Source organism: Typopeltis vanoorti, chromosome 13 (assembly GCF_054136105.1).
Source record: "Typopeltis vanoorti isolate ZY-2024b chromosome 13, IOZ_Tvanoo_1.0, whole genome shotgun sequence".
Taxonomy (NCBI): Eukaryota; Metazoa; Arthropoda; class Arachnida; order Uropygi; family Thelyphonidae; genus Typopeltis; species Typopeltis vanoorti.
Genome location: NC_143561.1, coordinates 14,550,828 through 14,565,837, shown reverse-complemented (window position 1 = coordinate 14,565,837; position 15,010 = coordinate 14,550,828). Strand labels below are relative to the sequence as shown.

The window sequence follows — 15,010 nt, the reverse complement described above, 5'->3', positions numbered from 1 at the left end:
TTGATCATTAAATTGCCAATGAGTGAGTAATGAAACAATTAACTATTGATCTCTTCCATTATTTTTTTTAGGATATCAAGGTCACTGCAATGGGATGGTATTTTGATGGCCGACTTTTCTCTCTAAAAGGAATAAGATGGACAAAAGCTTGCGTCCAGGTCTGTGGGATTGATAGCTGAAAAAGATGATGCAGGACAGGTGAGTTCTGGAGCACAAGCTGTTAGCACAACTGAAGGAATACCATCAGAGCTAAGAGACTTAATATCAAGGCTGCTAAGGATATTTCTGACTTTCTTCAGGGGAAATTTCAGAGTAGGCATACTGTGGATAGTTTGTGGAATGATGTTCTTCTTTGGTTGTCTGTGAGAGTTGGAAAACCTCATGCCAGAAGGTATTCTTTTTCTTTGGGAGATGTTACCATTGTACATCAGGATGCGAGAGGTGGAAAACATAGGACAGAACTTAATGGAAGTCATTAATGACTTCCATTAAAACAAGATATAAACTGTGCACCTGGCTCTTAGAAAGTCTACTTTGGATTTGATTTTTTGCAGTTATGAGCTGTATTCAGTTATGAGTTTTTGACTACAGCCATCAGGCATGTTTAATTTTTGTTTGGACAGTTTTGGCATAGTTGTTGAACCAGGGTTTGGTTGAAGGTAAAGAATTTTGAGTAGAGTGGCAAATGAAAGCACTTGTCCTGGTAAAATTTCTTAGATAAGAGCAGATGTTAAAATCAGAAGCAATCAGACCATGGAAAGGATATAAGGCTATGAATGATTAGGGGAAGCCTAATTTGTAGTGAAGGAGACATGGATTATGGTCAGATTTGCCAAGGGGAGATTTAACATAGAGGATGTATTTGGAAAGGGGGTTAGTTAAAAGGTTAAAGGTGTTAGGAGAATGGAGAGGATTGTCTGTTCTGGAATTCTGGTGGGTTTGGACAACTTGGGTCGCATCATTGATAGCAAATGGTTCAGCTACTTTACCAGCTTGGTCTGGGAAGTTGGAAAAGGGAAGCCAGTTAGAATTGTGGATGCTAAAATCACTGAAGAAGATTATTTTGGAGTAGTTAGATTGTATGTGATTACCTTTTAGAAATAGGTAGTCAAAGAGGTCAGTGAAATCATCAGTTTGGATAATAGTAGAGGCAGCAAATGAAAGCAAAGTGAAGTAGGGATCTTGATCCCAAGTAGATCATGTAAAGGCTATTCCAGGTGTGATTAACCTTTTGGTATGAGATATCAGACCTGATAAAAGCATGGTGTTTCATGCTTGTAGCAGACCTCAAAAGATGTAATGAAGAAGTTCAAGTATGACATAGATGCAAGTTTTGGTCAACTGAATGGTATATCAGCTTTTCATGAACAAGTGATTAATGGCAGTGCACATCATGGATATTGTAATTAGGACGCCTATATTAGTGAAATCAATATGGAATTTTTTAAGCTATAGTGATTTTGGAATTCTTTTTATTCTTGATCATAAGTAAACAAGAAGGGTAAAATTTGAGTGGAGAACATGCAGCAAGGGTGATGGACCAGAAATCCTTACTCTAGAGATGAAACATGGCGAATGTTACTTCATGCCTCCAAAAAGTGGTGTGGTTCATAAGAAAGATTCTGGTAATTGGACCACATCTTTATTAAGATAAATAACAATAAAAAAATGAACTGCTAAACCACAGAAACCTACACCTACAAGTAGTGTGGTGTTTCAGGCAGTGAAATGCATAGATCACCTAGAGGTCTAGTTAACCTTTCCTCAGTACTAAGGAAGGTATGTTTTAAGACAGAAAAAACACCATGCCACAGGAAAATGGGAATGTTAGCTGCGAGAGGCTATATATTACATGATCACCAGCATTTAACATACCATTTGACAGGGAGCTGAAGTTTAGAGGACATAAAGATAGGTAGTCAAAGAGGTCAGTCAAATGATCAGTTTGGACAACAGTAGAGGCAGCAAATGAAGGTGAAGTGAGTTAGGGAGATCTTGAGCCAGCCTGGTTGGCCAAGTGGTTAGCGTATCTGCTTGCCAGCCAAAAGGCTGCAGATTCGAATCCTGCTGTGGACATGGATGTTTGTTTGTGGAAAATACTAGTGGTGGAAGTAGATGACGTTGGTGTAGATGATGTAGGTAGTTATGGTTGGAGTGGTGGAGACAGTTATAGAGTAGTACCCTCCTTCGATGAGTCTTTGGCCTCCTTGGAGGTGCTATATGATTATAACAATAATATTGAAAAGTGGCCAAAAACTGACAAGCAGGGATAGGATAGACAGGTTATTGTTCTTAATAAATCATAAGGCCACATGTAGATTACTCCACACAGATCTGGTTACCCAGATTCCTTAGTCATGTAGTGGTGAAGAGGTTTTAGAGCTGAGTGACAGATTGTTGCAGGTCTGTGGATTCCAAAAACTAGCTGATAAGTGTAAAAAGAGATATGAAAAAAGCATGTTAAAGAAGTTTCATAATATTGACTTTAGTATAGTGCAGAAAGGGAGAGAATAAAGGGTTCATCCCTGTAAATTTATGTAAGAGTGGTAACAAGTGCTAGAACAAATTTTTGCATGGAGAGTGGCGAATGGGTGGAATGCATTGCCTGAGTTGAGTGCTTTGTAAATGAATTTGAAAACTATGATAGGTATAATGTGAATAAAGGTTATTTTGTCAATATAAGTCTCCTTCTGACTTCATGGAGATGCCCATATAAAGTATTTTATTTTCAAGGTGCATAGAATAAGACAACATGGATTATAGGTGGTGATAGCTAAACTAAAAATTTGAACTTAGGATTTTATGTCTCAGATGTGGTTCACTTGAGGCTATCTTGTGTGAGATAGAGGCCAATACAACAATATATTGTTGGTTGCAGTTGGAGACCAGGGAGTTCACAGGAAGATGCCATGCATTGGCAGATTCTCATAATGAAATTAGGCTGAGCAATTATTTAGTGAGCTTCAGCTATGGGGACATAGATTGGAGGGAGAAAAGGAGGCATGGTAAGATGGAAGTGGAATTTATACAAATAAGGAAATTATTTGGAATAGCATGTCATAGAGGGACCAGGAATTTGAGAGTACTGGATCTGAGGAGCATAAGCTCTACATAACCAAGGTAGATCCTTTCATTCTGAGTAGGGAGAGTGACTTCTCAGAAGACTGTAACTGTGGAATTCTGTCAAAGGATTTGAGCTATATAGCTGGTAATTGACACTTGAGGATTCATCTTGGAACAGTGCCATTTTAAAATTGAGGTAGATGATCAGAGGTGTTCAGCATATCAAGAAATGCCAACAGGATGGTGAAGGTGTGTGGTTTGCAAAGCTTAGTTGATAAGCAGAAAAAATGGGACATGATAGGAACTTAATGTCAAAGGGGTCTTATAAGACCAGAAAATTTTCAGTATGTGACAAATAGAGAACTAGGGATCTGTAGAAGTGTGGTTAGCTAAGGGTGTGTAGAATGGATTTTTTTGAATGGAGAGTGGTGAATGAGTGAAATGAGTTTGAGTGGTAGATAATTTTTGCATCTATAAAATTTAGCTTGGATATCCCACAGTCTCCAGACTTTATGGAGATACCTATAAAAATTTTGGAAAAAAAACATGGATTTGAGACATTGATTTAGGATGCCTTTTCATGAACTCTTTCCACCTCCCTACCAGCCAAGGTGGATGAAATAGTGAGACCAAATTGCACCTCATATCCATGTTATTCAACAGGTGTTACAGAATCATTTCCAAATTTAGCTGGATGTCATGGCTGATTGGCCACTTCTACCATCCAGACTGGCCAACATTCCACCTGGCTTGCAATTTTACTGCCAAACAGCAAAATTGGGTTTGGAATAAGAGCATTGATGGAGAACTTTTAAATGAAGTTCCATTGACTTTCTATGGGTAACTGTGCAAAAGTAGTAAAACAGCACCTTGAACAACTTATAGCAATTAGCTTTCGACAAAGGACCATAACACAACTTCTGTTTAGACATGATAATTTAAGTCTGCTAGATTCTCTTGAATAACCTTAACAAATGTCTTACAGAATCAAGACCTGAATGAATTTGTATGTGCACTGAATGCATCAATGATGGGTTTACACATTTTGCAAATGTTTAGATCAGGAGACCCCAAAATAAATTTCTTGGCATCTTTATTTTAACTTCCATGTATGCCTATGCTCTCTCTCCTCACCTTCCATATAATAAATTATTCATCAATATTTTATAACAGCCATTCAGAAGTTGATAGGCCTCTATCATATCACTTTCTCCTATTAACAGTCCATCATCCACTTACTTTCAATCTGTCGTCATAAACTAAATCCCATAATCCAGATTATAATCTCTAACTTTTATCCTCTTGGAACCTAGGAGACCAAATCTGCATGTAATCCAGGTAAGCTTATCAATGTCTTATAAAGAGGCAAAATGACTTCCTTGCATGTTAAGGTTTGCTTCAGTATTGCAATTATCCTTGGAGTTAATTTGCAACTTTTGCTATGTGAACTTTGAACTTCAAATTTCTATCTACCATTATGCCAAGATCATTAGCCTCATCAGTTTTTTGTAGCATAAACCCTTCCTAATGTAATTTGTTACTGGAAATCACATGCCAAAGTGCGTAACTTTACACTTACTAAAATTAAACTGATAGTCATTTTAATTTGCCTGCATTTCCAACTTATTCAAATCATTTTGTAAGTGCTGGATATTAGTTACATCCTTGAATGCTGTACCTATCTTTTAATTATTGGCAAACAATTGCACATCTCCTATTAAACTCTTCCTAATGTCATTAATGTATATTGAACAACAATGGCCTAAGAATCTGAACCCTAAGGTATGCCACTGGTCACCTTAAATCTGGCAGATTCACACCCACTATATACCACTTTTTGATATGTCTCTCAACCATCCTCTGATCTAAGTCAAGAGTTTATATTCCAATCACATACTTTCCAGTTTATTTAACAGCCTTTCTTGTGGAATCCTATCAAATGTCTTAGCAAAACCCAACATTACCATAGTATATCCATTCCCTTTATCCAACTCAGCCATAACATTGCTATGAAATATGAGCAAATTGCTAAAACATGACCTTCCTTTAGCAAACCAATCTGCTCCTTGCAGAGTGTAGCTTGTCTCCTCATTTATGTAGTTGAGTTCTTACCAACTTATTTGGATGCAGATGTGGATTGCATCAATAATATTCTGTAAGCATGGATTTGTTAAAGGGTGATCATGTTTTACTAAATTAAAAGCCTTGGACAAGGAAGATGCATATATAGTGGTATACTTGGATTTTGCAAAAGCTTTTGATGGATTGCCAGACCACAAGCTGTCAAATAAATTGAAACAAATGGGATTGAATAAGATTTCTGAGTTGGATCAGTGACTGGCTGTTAAATGGGTATCAGAAAATTGTACATGGAGGTGCAGTATCCTGAAAGAGGAAGGTCACTAGTGTGTGCCTCAGGGGTCAGTTTTGTGTCCATTATATATAATATAAAATAAATTTGTATATTGGGATGGGTTTGACTAGTGACATGCAGCTGTTTGTAAATAATGCAAAATTGGGGAGAGCAATGCAGAGTCAAGCAGATGTAATGGTCTTACAGGAGGACTTAAATAGATTGCATGATTGAGCAGGTAAGGGGAATTGTCAGTTTAATGTTGCAAAAGTGTAAGGTTTAAAATCTGATAAGCAATGATGGGATGCAAAGTATACATTTGGTGGGGGAACTTTAAAGGAGATAGAGGAGATTAGAGATCTGGGAGTAGTGGGACAAGGAGCTAAAATTTGGGGCCTACATTTCACAAGTTGTGAAGACATCAGGTAATGGCAATGATGCAGAGGACCTTGACTTGCAGAAATAAATAGGTTATGATGCTATTGTACAAGGCCTTGATCAGGCCTCACATGGATTGTGCACAATTTGGTCCCCAGGTTTTCATATGTTAAGAGTCCAGAAAAGATTGATAAAAGTAGTCAGTGGTCTTTGGAATGTGGAGTAAAAGGGACAGATTGATGTAATGTAAATTACAAAGCCTTGTTAATAGGAGGTGGGGGGGGATATGATTGAGACATAAGTTAGTCTGGGGTTAAGCTGACATGAAATAGATCCTTTATAATGAAAGGGGAGGTAGAACAAGAGGCTATCCCTGGAAACTGTATATAAGGAGGATGTAAGCAGAGGAGTGAAGTTTACACCAGAGTGTTTAGTGAGTGGAATGCATTGCCTGAGTTGTGAATGTAGACAATGAATCAGTTTAAGGCATGGTTGGATGAGTTTTGTGTGATAGTGTATACCTTCCACAGTGAGTGACTCCATGGAGGTTAAATTTTAATAATTTCAAAATGATATGAAAATGAATAGAACAGTATACCACTACATATGATTAAAGATACACAGACAAAAATAAATCTGCATTTAAATACTATAATACACAAGGAAAAAAATTCCTATATAAGAAATCAGATTTTGCTTAATCTTTAATGTAATTATGGATGAAATAATTAAAAAAATTCAATGCTTCAATTTTTATTCCATTTAAACTTAAATGTTTAAACGTATACACTTTCAGGAATTAAAGATAACTTCTAAAGACAGTTATTTAAACTATAACAAGTATGCAACATTTTAAGTTGAATAGCAACCAGAGAAAATGAATGGCAGTTGCAAAAAAACACTTCAGATCTAAAATGTACTGAACAGAAATATTAGATTACATGGAGACTTAGAGGTCACTCCACTTTAATGACACTACATGGGCCACCATTTGCACTATATCACCTATTGAAGTATGTCATCTCAGTTTTTTCCTAGAGGAAAACCAGTTTGTGGGAGTAGGAGAAAACCTTGCTACCTCCTTATGACCAGATAACTGATTCATTGAAAGGTATTAGATTCCTCATAAGATGAATTAAATCTAGGATCCTTCAGTTGAAGGATGCATATTCTGTTCTTTTATGCTTTATTATAAAGTGAAACTTCCTGTAGCTTTCTCTAATCCAAAGAAAGCAATTTTATATAATAGAACATCTTGTGTATAGGAAAACATGGATTTTGCATTGATTCAACTTCTGTCTTCCTAGGTCTAAAGTGGGCTTGATCAGTATTCCATTGGATTCTTGCTTATGGCATGCCTCCTACTGATGTGATCTTGGTCAGGGCATCTTTACTAGTACTTACCTTAGGAGGTGAGTGGTTTTGCTGACTGCTTTTTGCAGGCTGGTGTTTGGCTCAGCAGTATGTTTTTGCCTGTTATTGAGTGCAGCCAAAGTTCACCCAACAACAAGCAAAGAGTGAATTGATTCAGCTTTATTACAGGCCACTCCAAGTAGTCCTTGCTCACTGAGAGGCCCTAAACATGTCAAGGATACATGTGGATTGACTTTCCATAACACATAGCAGTAATATACATGTCTGAAAGGAAGTGCTTTGCATTATGGGATACTAAGGTAATTGATATGAAGTCAACCATTATGTAAGTACTTGTAAAGATACTCAAGTCCTGACCACCTCTAAGTATCAGAGGTATAAAGCTCTGAAATGTGGAGATGTATCTGAAATCTGACCTTCAGTAGAAGGTCCTGTTACCACATGACTTGGAGTTGAGCTGTCATCCATTAACAAGGAAAATAACAGATTACAGGTATGATTGTTTTCATATTTAACTTGAAACAAAAGTGAATTTCTTAACTTTGTCTTAAGTATGATGTGGTCCTGACTACATTGTCGTTAAGATAGAAGATTAATCTTCTCTGCAACAAAGGATCTTTATGTATAGATATCTAATTTTCTGGTATAAATGATAGATCTATACTGAGCATTTAAATTATATCTGATGTAAAATCAATGCTGTAAGGTGCATTTTCTCCCTTGTTCTGTCTATAATACTTCACAGTAGGAAGGAAAGTAATATTTTAAACCTGATATCAGAATTGGGAACTTGTTAAACCCAGTTATTGAGTCACAAACATACGGAATAAGCAAAGCTGGTATGGTGGGATCCACTTGAATAAATTTAGTTTCTCTTATTAGCCAAGTGTATAAGTGTCAAAACAATTTAATGTTTTTAAAGCTGGTTTAGAAATTTAGGGAGATGAAGGCAAACAGATAGCATCATCAGCTGAATCATAAAAATGAAAATATTAGAAATGAATTTGATATGATTAGCATGCCATGTTAATAGGTGGCATGCCATTAAAACAGAATAAGAGGAAGGTTTAGCTGGCAGGAAAAGACTGTAGTTAGAGATTTGACAATATTGGAAACAATAATCATACAAACACTTTGAAATAAGTTTGTTAAATTAGTATTAATGTAAACTTAATTGTATAGTTATCAGGAACTGCTATTTGCTGTGCCAGTCCATTATCATAGTCCAGGTGAGGTTGTCAGGCATACTTCTAATCAGCTTAATTCTCTGTAGTGCATTCTACAGGAGTGTATCAGGTTCCATGGATCTGCTGCTTGTCCTACTTTAGACAGATTCAGATCTTATGTCTTGAACATTATTACTACCCAAAGACTCCATAGTTGCTCATCTAAGAGATAACTTTGTCATATGCACAGCTCATCATATAGCTCAACACATTCAAATTCTCTGTAGATGCAACTCTCAGGCAAGGCATTCCAATCATTCACAACTCTGCAGGCAAAAAACATGCTTCTCACTCTGTCTTTCACATCCTCCTTTTACGGCTTCCAGGGATGACCTTGTTCTCCCACCATTTTATGAAAAACCTCTTCAACATTGCTATAACAACCTCTTACCAACTTGTATGTCTCTCATATTACATATCTTCCTCCTATCCACTAGACTATAAATTGTATCTTCTCAATCTTTCCTAATATTCAACATTCTAGAGATCAAACTACCTTAATCATTTCTAGACCCTTTCCATTATCTTTGTCCTCTTGAATACCAAGTGATTAAATCTGTGCATAGTCTGTGGCCTAATCAGTCTTATACAATGGAACAGGAATCTTACTTCTAAAACTCGGTGTCCTCCATCATTCCTAGAATTCATTGTGTTATCACAGTTTTGGCATTGTCCTCTAAATTTTAGATCTTTATCCACTATCACCTTAAAATCTATTTCCCCCACCTCCAACAATATATCCCAAGTGTAAATTCTACATCTCATCTTTTCCCAAATTTTAAAACCTTAAATTTTGTAACAATGAACTGGCATCCTCACTTCCATGTCCATTCACTCAATATATTCAAGTCTTGTAAGGCAACAATATCTGCTCTACTCCTCATAGTTCATCCCAACTTTGCATCATCTGCAAACAACTGAATATCCCCATCCAAATCTTCCCCAATATCATTAACATACAGGTTACATAGCAATGGCCCTAAAACAGTCCCCTGATGCACACCGTTAGTGACTTTTCTTTTCCTGGATATTGCTTCCCCACACACAACTTGCTGATATCTATCAGATAACTGATCTCTGATCTAGTGCACTAGTCTAATATCCAACCCCCAATCTGCTCTAGTTTGACTGTCAACTTATGTGATAATTTAATCTATCAAAAGCCTTTGCAAAATCTAAGTATACTAATGTATATCCATTGCCTTTGTCCAATGAAGCTATCACTTTATCATAATAAGTGGGTTGATTACTAAATCATGACTTCCCTTTAGGAAATCCTTGCTATCCATCAAAGATAATACCATTGTCAGCCAAATTCTAGATCCTGGTTCTTGCCATCCTCTCCAACACTTTAACCACAACAACTGCCACATAAATAGGCCTGTAATTTGATGCTTGTGTTCTGTCACCTCCCTTATGAAGTAGCACAATCTTGCCTTCTTTCCACTGCTTTGGAACTTTACCCAGTGCAAGACTCATATTAAACAACTGTCAAGGCAGATATGAACTCCCTGGCACATTTCTTCAAAATACGTGGCAATATATTAAGTCCCCAGGCTTATTAACATTAAGTTTGCTCAATTTTCTATGTCTCATGCTTACTTAATCTCTTCAACTGCTTTCAAATTCTCCATGATTTCACATTCACATGAAAGACCTTTATGAACATGAACTGCTCATTAAATATCTCAACTATATCATCTGTAGTAGTTCTTATACCATTTTGTCCAATCTGTTTCATCCTTCAATAATCTTTTTTTTTTGCTGGCTACATATTGAAAGAATGCCCTAGGATTCTTTCTTTCTGGCTTCATTAACTGTTACTGCTCATATTTCACATTTGCTATCCTTACCAAGTCACCCTCCATGCCTGTTCTTTATAATCCTCATGGAATTTGATCAACACTCATGTTGCCTCCATAATCTTTTTCCTCTGTTTTACATGTTTAAACTACATCTAATCAGCTAGTCAAGTCAGGACTGGCAAACCATTCTCTGGATATTCTTTCACAGTTAAATAGATAAGCCACATAGATGTTGCTATTGATCTGAGGGGCTGCTTTTAGAATGGCATCTGCTATGAAATCATTGCTCTAGTCTAAGTATGACTACATTAGTTTGTCAAGGTCTAAGATTACAATAAGACAGCATTTAGCTTGCCTTTAATTGTTTTTATCTAGCTCTTAAACATCTTGATAACTTATCCTTCTCAGTTATAATTTCAGTTGAATTGTTTCTGTAACAATGCTGTTACACTAATTTATACCCAGAAAATGGTGGTTTGAAATCCAGCAAAATACTAGTAAATCATTTTGTTCCTCTGTTTATATTATGATGTACTTACAAGTAACCACACTTAAGCTTATGATTATTCTTGTGGCATTGATCAGTCAGTTCTGACTTTCAGTTCTTTTCATAGGAATGTAGTGTCATGGAAGTGGCTTAGTATCTTATCCCACAATATATGGACTTTTTTTGTTTAACTTAAAGCTTTAATGATTCAGTATCTGGTAATGACTTGTTTTTATGTATAATTCCATCTTTATCACTTTCTGGTATGTACATAATTTACTAAATTAACTGAAGTGACTGGTTATTTCTCCTGGAATGAGATCTTTAACTGAGCGTTCAGTCAGTCTCGGTGAATGCCTTTAATTCCAAGTTTGTCCAATAATCTTCTGACATATAGCTGCCTCAAGCTTTTAATGCACTGACAAATCAGTTGGGTCATCTTTTATGAAAAAAAAATGGAAAATCAAATTTGCACTAGACTGAACTTTGATCTGTTTTTAGCTAATGCAGAGAACACAGATAATTCTGAGGTTCACTGTAAAACAATATGAACAGCATTCTTAAACTAACATATCTAAAAAAAAATTGTCAGATAACTTGATTAGTGGATGCATCAGTGTTTTAAAATTGTAATATAATTTTAAAACTTGTTTAGAACATTATAATAAAAAAAAAAAATAGTTTAAGAAACTTAGTAACTTAGATTTGATAAATCTCCTGGAATTATTACCTTTTTGTTTTCTTTCAGATATTCCATGTGAACAACCTTGCCAAAAGAAACCATAGCGATCTTCAGATAATCAACTATGTTTCTATTGATATAGAACAGTTATTTACAGGTTTTATGCTGTGCACTCAGTTATGGGGTATTCCTGCACGTATTGTTATTGGAATTTACTTTCTCTGGACTCTTCTGGGCCCTTCCAGTTTCATGAGTATGGCAGTCATTGCAGTGATATTTCCATTTACTCTGCTGGTGGCAAGAAAACTCAATGTACTAGAAGTAAGGAGAAACTAATCATTAATTCTAAATTTATCTACAGAGACATATCCACCAGATTTTTTCACAATATTTGTAAAAAAAAAAAAAAAAAAAAGCGAAATGCTATACTCTTCTGAACCCTAGTGTAACAAATGTTATGGAATAACTAGTTTTGCCCTGTATAATAGTTATCATAGATGACTATATTGCTTAGTCATCTATGATATGTTGATGACAGTATAATTAAAGCATTGAAATTACTTGAGGCAACCTTAAGACTGAAATGTAATACCAAAAATTTCAAGAAATGAGGTAAACTGCACCTTAGCAAAAAGGAATAGTGCTGAAACTGATTGCATCAGATTCTCTGAACTAGATGCAAGGTATTTATAGCTGCACAAGACAAAGTACCTCTCTTTCCATGGAAGAGATGCTACTTGGAAAACATTCAAAGTGTAGAACTGAATGATAAAGTTGTAACGTGAACAATTCGAGTGACAAATCTAAACAAATGTTGAGTATGGAAGCTGCCAGGTTAATATTAACCAGTAACTATGATCCAGCTGAATAAATCTCCTGCAATTTGCATGGATTTTTATTTTGAATTGTTTGCTGTTATTATTTATTGACACTTCCAGGGAGTCCAAGACTCATCAAAGGAGGGCACCTACTCTACAACTGTTTCCACTACATCAATGCCATCTACTGTCCACCACCACTATTTTCAGACAATTGCCAACATCCATTCCCATGGTGGGATTCTAACCCACAGCCTTTTGGCTGGAGAGTGGATATGCTAACCACTTAGCCAACCAGGCTGGTTATACTGCAAAGGTTGTACAGCATGGTTCTGGCTAGAAGTTCTGACCTGATTAGAGTACTTCTTAAACAGTTTAGATCAGTTGCACTTCACTGTATGCTGCTTCCCCATTGGAACTGTCTGACATTTTTGATTGTCTAACAAAACTATATACATCTTGAAATCTATCAATGGCAAAATCTTACCTGTTAAAATCTGGGAATGTTAATGTCTACCTAAGTGCATAGTGATAACATAAACTATTAGTAGAGCTTTAGTATGATGTTGGAATTTCTTTAACTTCTTAATGTTTTTAATTATAGGATATAAAACTTTTTTATATTTAATCATGAGTGATAACTTGATGTTTATCATACCAAACACTTCAGTATTTTGACAAGTCAATAAGTATACCTTGATTCCACACTTCCTGTGAAGTCAGGATACCAAAGTATTTCATACTGTTGCATTATCCTACAATAAATGGGAATCTGAAAAACAATAGTCCCAATTTTTTTTAATCTAAAACATTTTAACATGAAGTCATTAGTCAATGTTTACAAACTACAAAATGTTTTGTGTTTTTAAGGATAAATCTTTTTTGGGAAGGAAAAGCTGAATGTTTCCTTACATTAGTTGATTACTCAAAATAATGTATTTTTATACATTTCTGTAACAAAGCAATATGTGAAAAATGTCCACAAAAATTGGAAATAGTTTATGGTTATAAATGGGTACATGAAGACAATGGTCAAAGTGACTCAAAATTCAATGCTGTCAATGTGATACATTATGTACACTTTTCAAACCAAAGTGTATGTCACATTTCGCAATATTAAAGTGATAATCATTATCATTCACCCACAATACCAGTTAATTTAAATTATTAGGCAGATATCTAAATCTCTATCAACTATTACCCTTGCTAGTTTTGCATCAGCAAACAACTGAATATCCTCTTTAAATCTTTCCCTATACCATTGATATACAAATTAGAGTAGTGATTTTAGTACATACAACCTTGATGCCCTCCACTAGTTCCCTTAATTCTCCTCTATTCCACTCCATATATTTCTTTTGATGTCTGTCATTCAGCCATTCCCTTCATCCATGGTTATTAGCTTCATATAGATTCTCATTTGTTCCAATATTTGTAATAGTTTTCCCCTGTGGTTATGTCAAATGCCTTTTGCAAAGTCCAGTAGTATTCATGGTGTAGCCATTTCCCTTAGATAAGGGAAATGGCTACACCAGTGGGGAAATAGCATTTCCCCACTAAGTTTACACTTGGTGGGGAAAATTTAAAGGAAGCAGAAGAGATCAGAAATCTTTGAGTGGTGGACAAGGACATGAAATTCAGCAGCCACATTGCACAAGTTGTGAAAACATCCCATCAGATAATGGCAATGATGTGGAGGACCCTGATGTCGTTGTATAAAGCCTTGATCAGGCCTCATACAGATATTATGCACAGATCTGGTTGCCAGGTTTTCATGATGAGGATGTTGGAAAGGGTTCAAGAAATATTGACAAAGGTTGTCAGTGGTCTTTGGAATGTGGAGTATGAGGTCAGATTGAGAGAATGTAAGTTACAAAGCCTTGGTAACAGGAGGAAGGGGGAGCGATATGATTGAGTCATAAGCTAGTCAGGGGTTATCAGGTTGACATGGAAGAGATTTCATAGAATTATTAGGGGGGGAGGGTAGAACAAGTGGCCAACCTAAAACTGTATAAAGGGATGTGAGGAGAGGCTTCTTCACATTGAGAGTGATTGGTGAATGGAATGCATTGCCTGAGTGTGTTGTGAATGCAGACATTCATTTTAAGGCACGGTTGGATGAGCATTGTGTGCAATAGTGTATCTCCCACAACGAGTGACTCCATAGAGGTCAGATGTTAATAATAGTATGGTGATCCTTTATGGACACTCCCACCTTCTAATTATGTCATCAGCACCATTAGTTTCCTGTATGCCAAGGTGGCTGGCTTGCTGACTGACTCCACATTTCAAAGGGTAGCACTCAATGGGATCCTCTATAAATCAAACTGTGCTAGACCTACTTTTCTGACAGGAGTTTTAAACAAGCTTTCTTTATAAACTAACAACCTAAATTCTAACCAATGTCTGCCTCAGTCATGTTCACCCATGACATTGATATTTTCATTTAAATATTCATAGCAATGGACAGGGATCACATGGCAGCAACACCTCAGTGGCTATTGCAATAATTTTGTTTTTATTACAGATTCCTCTGTTATGTACCAGCTCTGAGTTGACTGTTAGTTGCTGGCCAAAACAATCATACTGGATGAGCCATCTGCCAAAGCATTCAGCTGAGGCATTCCATAAGGTCCTGACATTGTTCCAGGCTTCACTACTCCATCACTAGACAACTTCACCTTGTTCTAGTGCAGTGCCATACCTACTTCTGACCCCAGTCCTTGTCCTGAGCTTACAAACCCATCTTGCTGACTGTCATTACCTAATTTACTCTATTGGCTAGAGGTAGGTTCACCTTAGAGAATTGCTATGAATATTGGTA

General features: G+C 36.2%; 1 protein-coding gene across 3 annotated transcripts in view; it reads left to right on the top strand.

The window, feature by feature from the left end:
- The window catches only part of LOC150099944 (multidrug resistance-associated protein 1-like), a 491,400-nt gene that overhangs the window by 165,390 nt on the left and 311,000 nt on the right, over window positions 1-15,010 (top strand). For all 3 annotated transcript variants that reach the window (XM_090403119.1, XM_090403117.1, XM_090403118.1), the window contains one exon: window positions 11,435-11,689. In XM_090403119.1, the coding sequence (XP_090259245.1) occupies window positions 11,435-11,689 (255 nt within the window). The remainder of the gene's footprint in view (window positions 1-11,434; window positions 11,690-15,010) is intronic.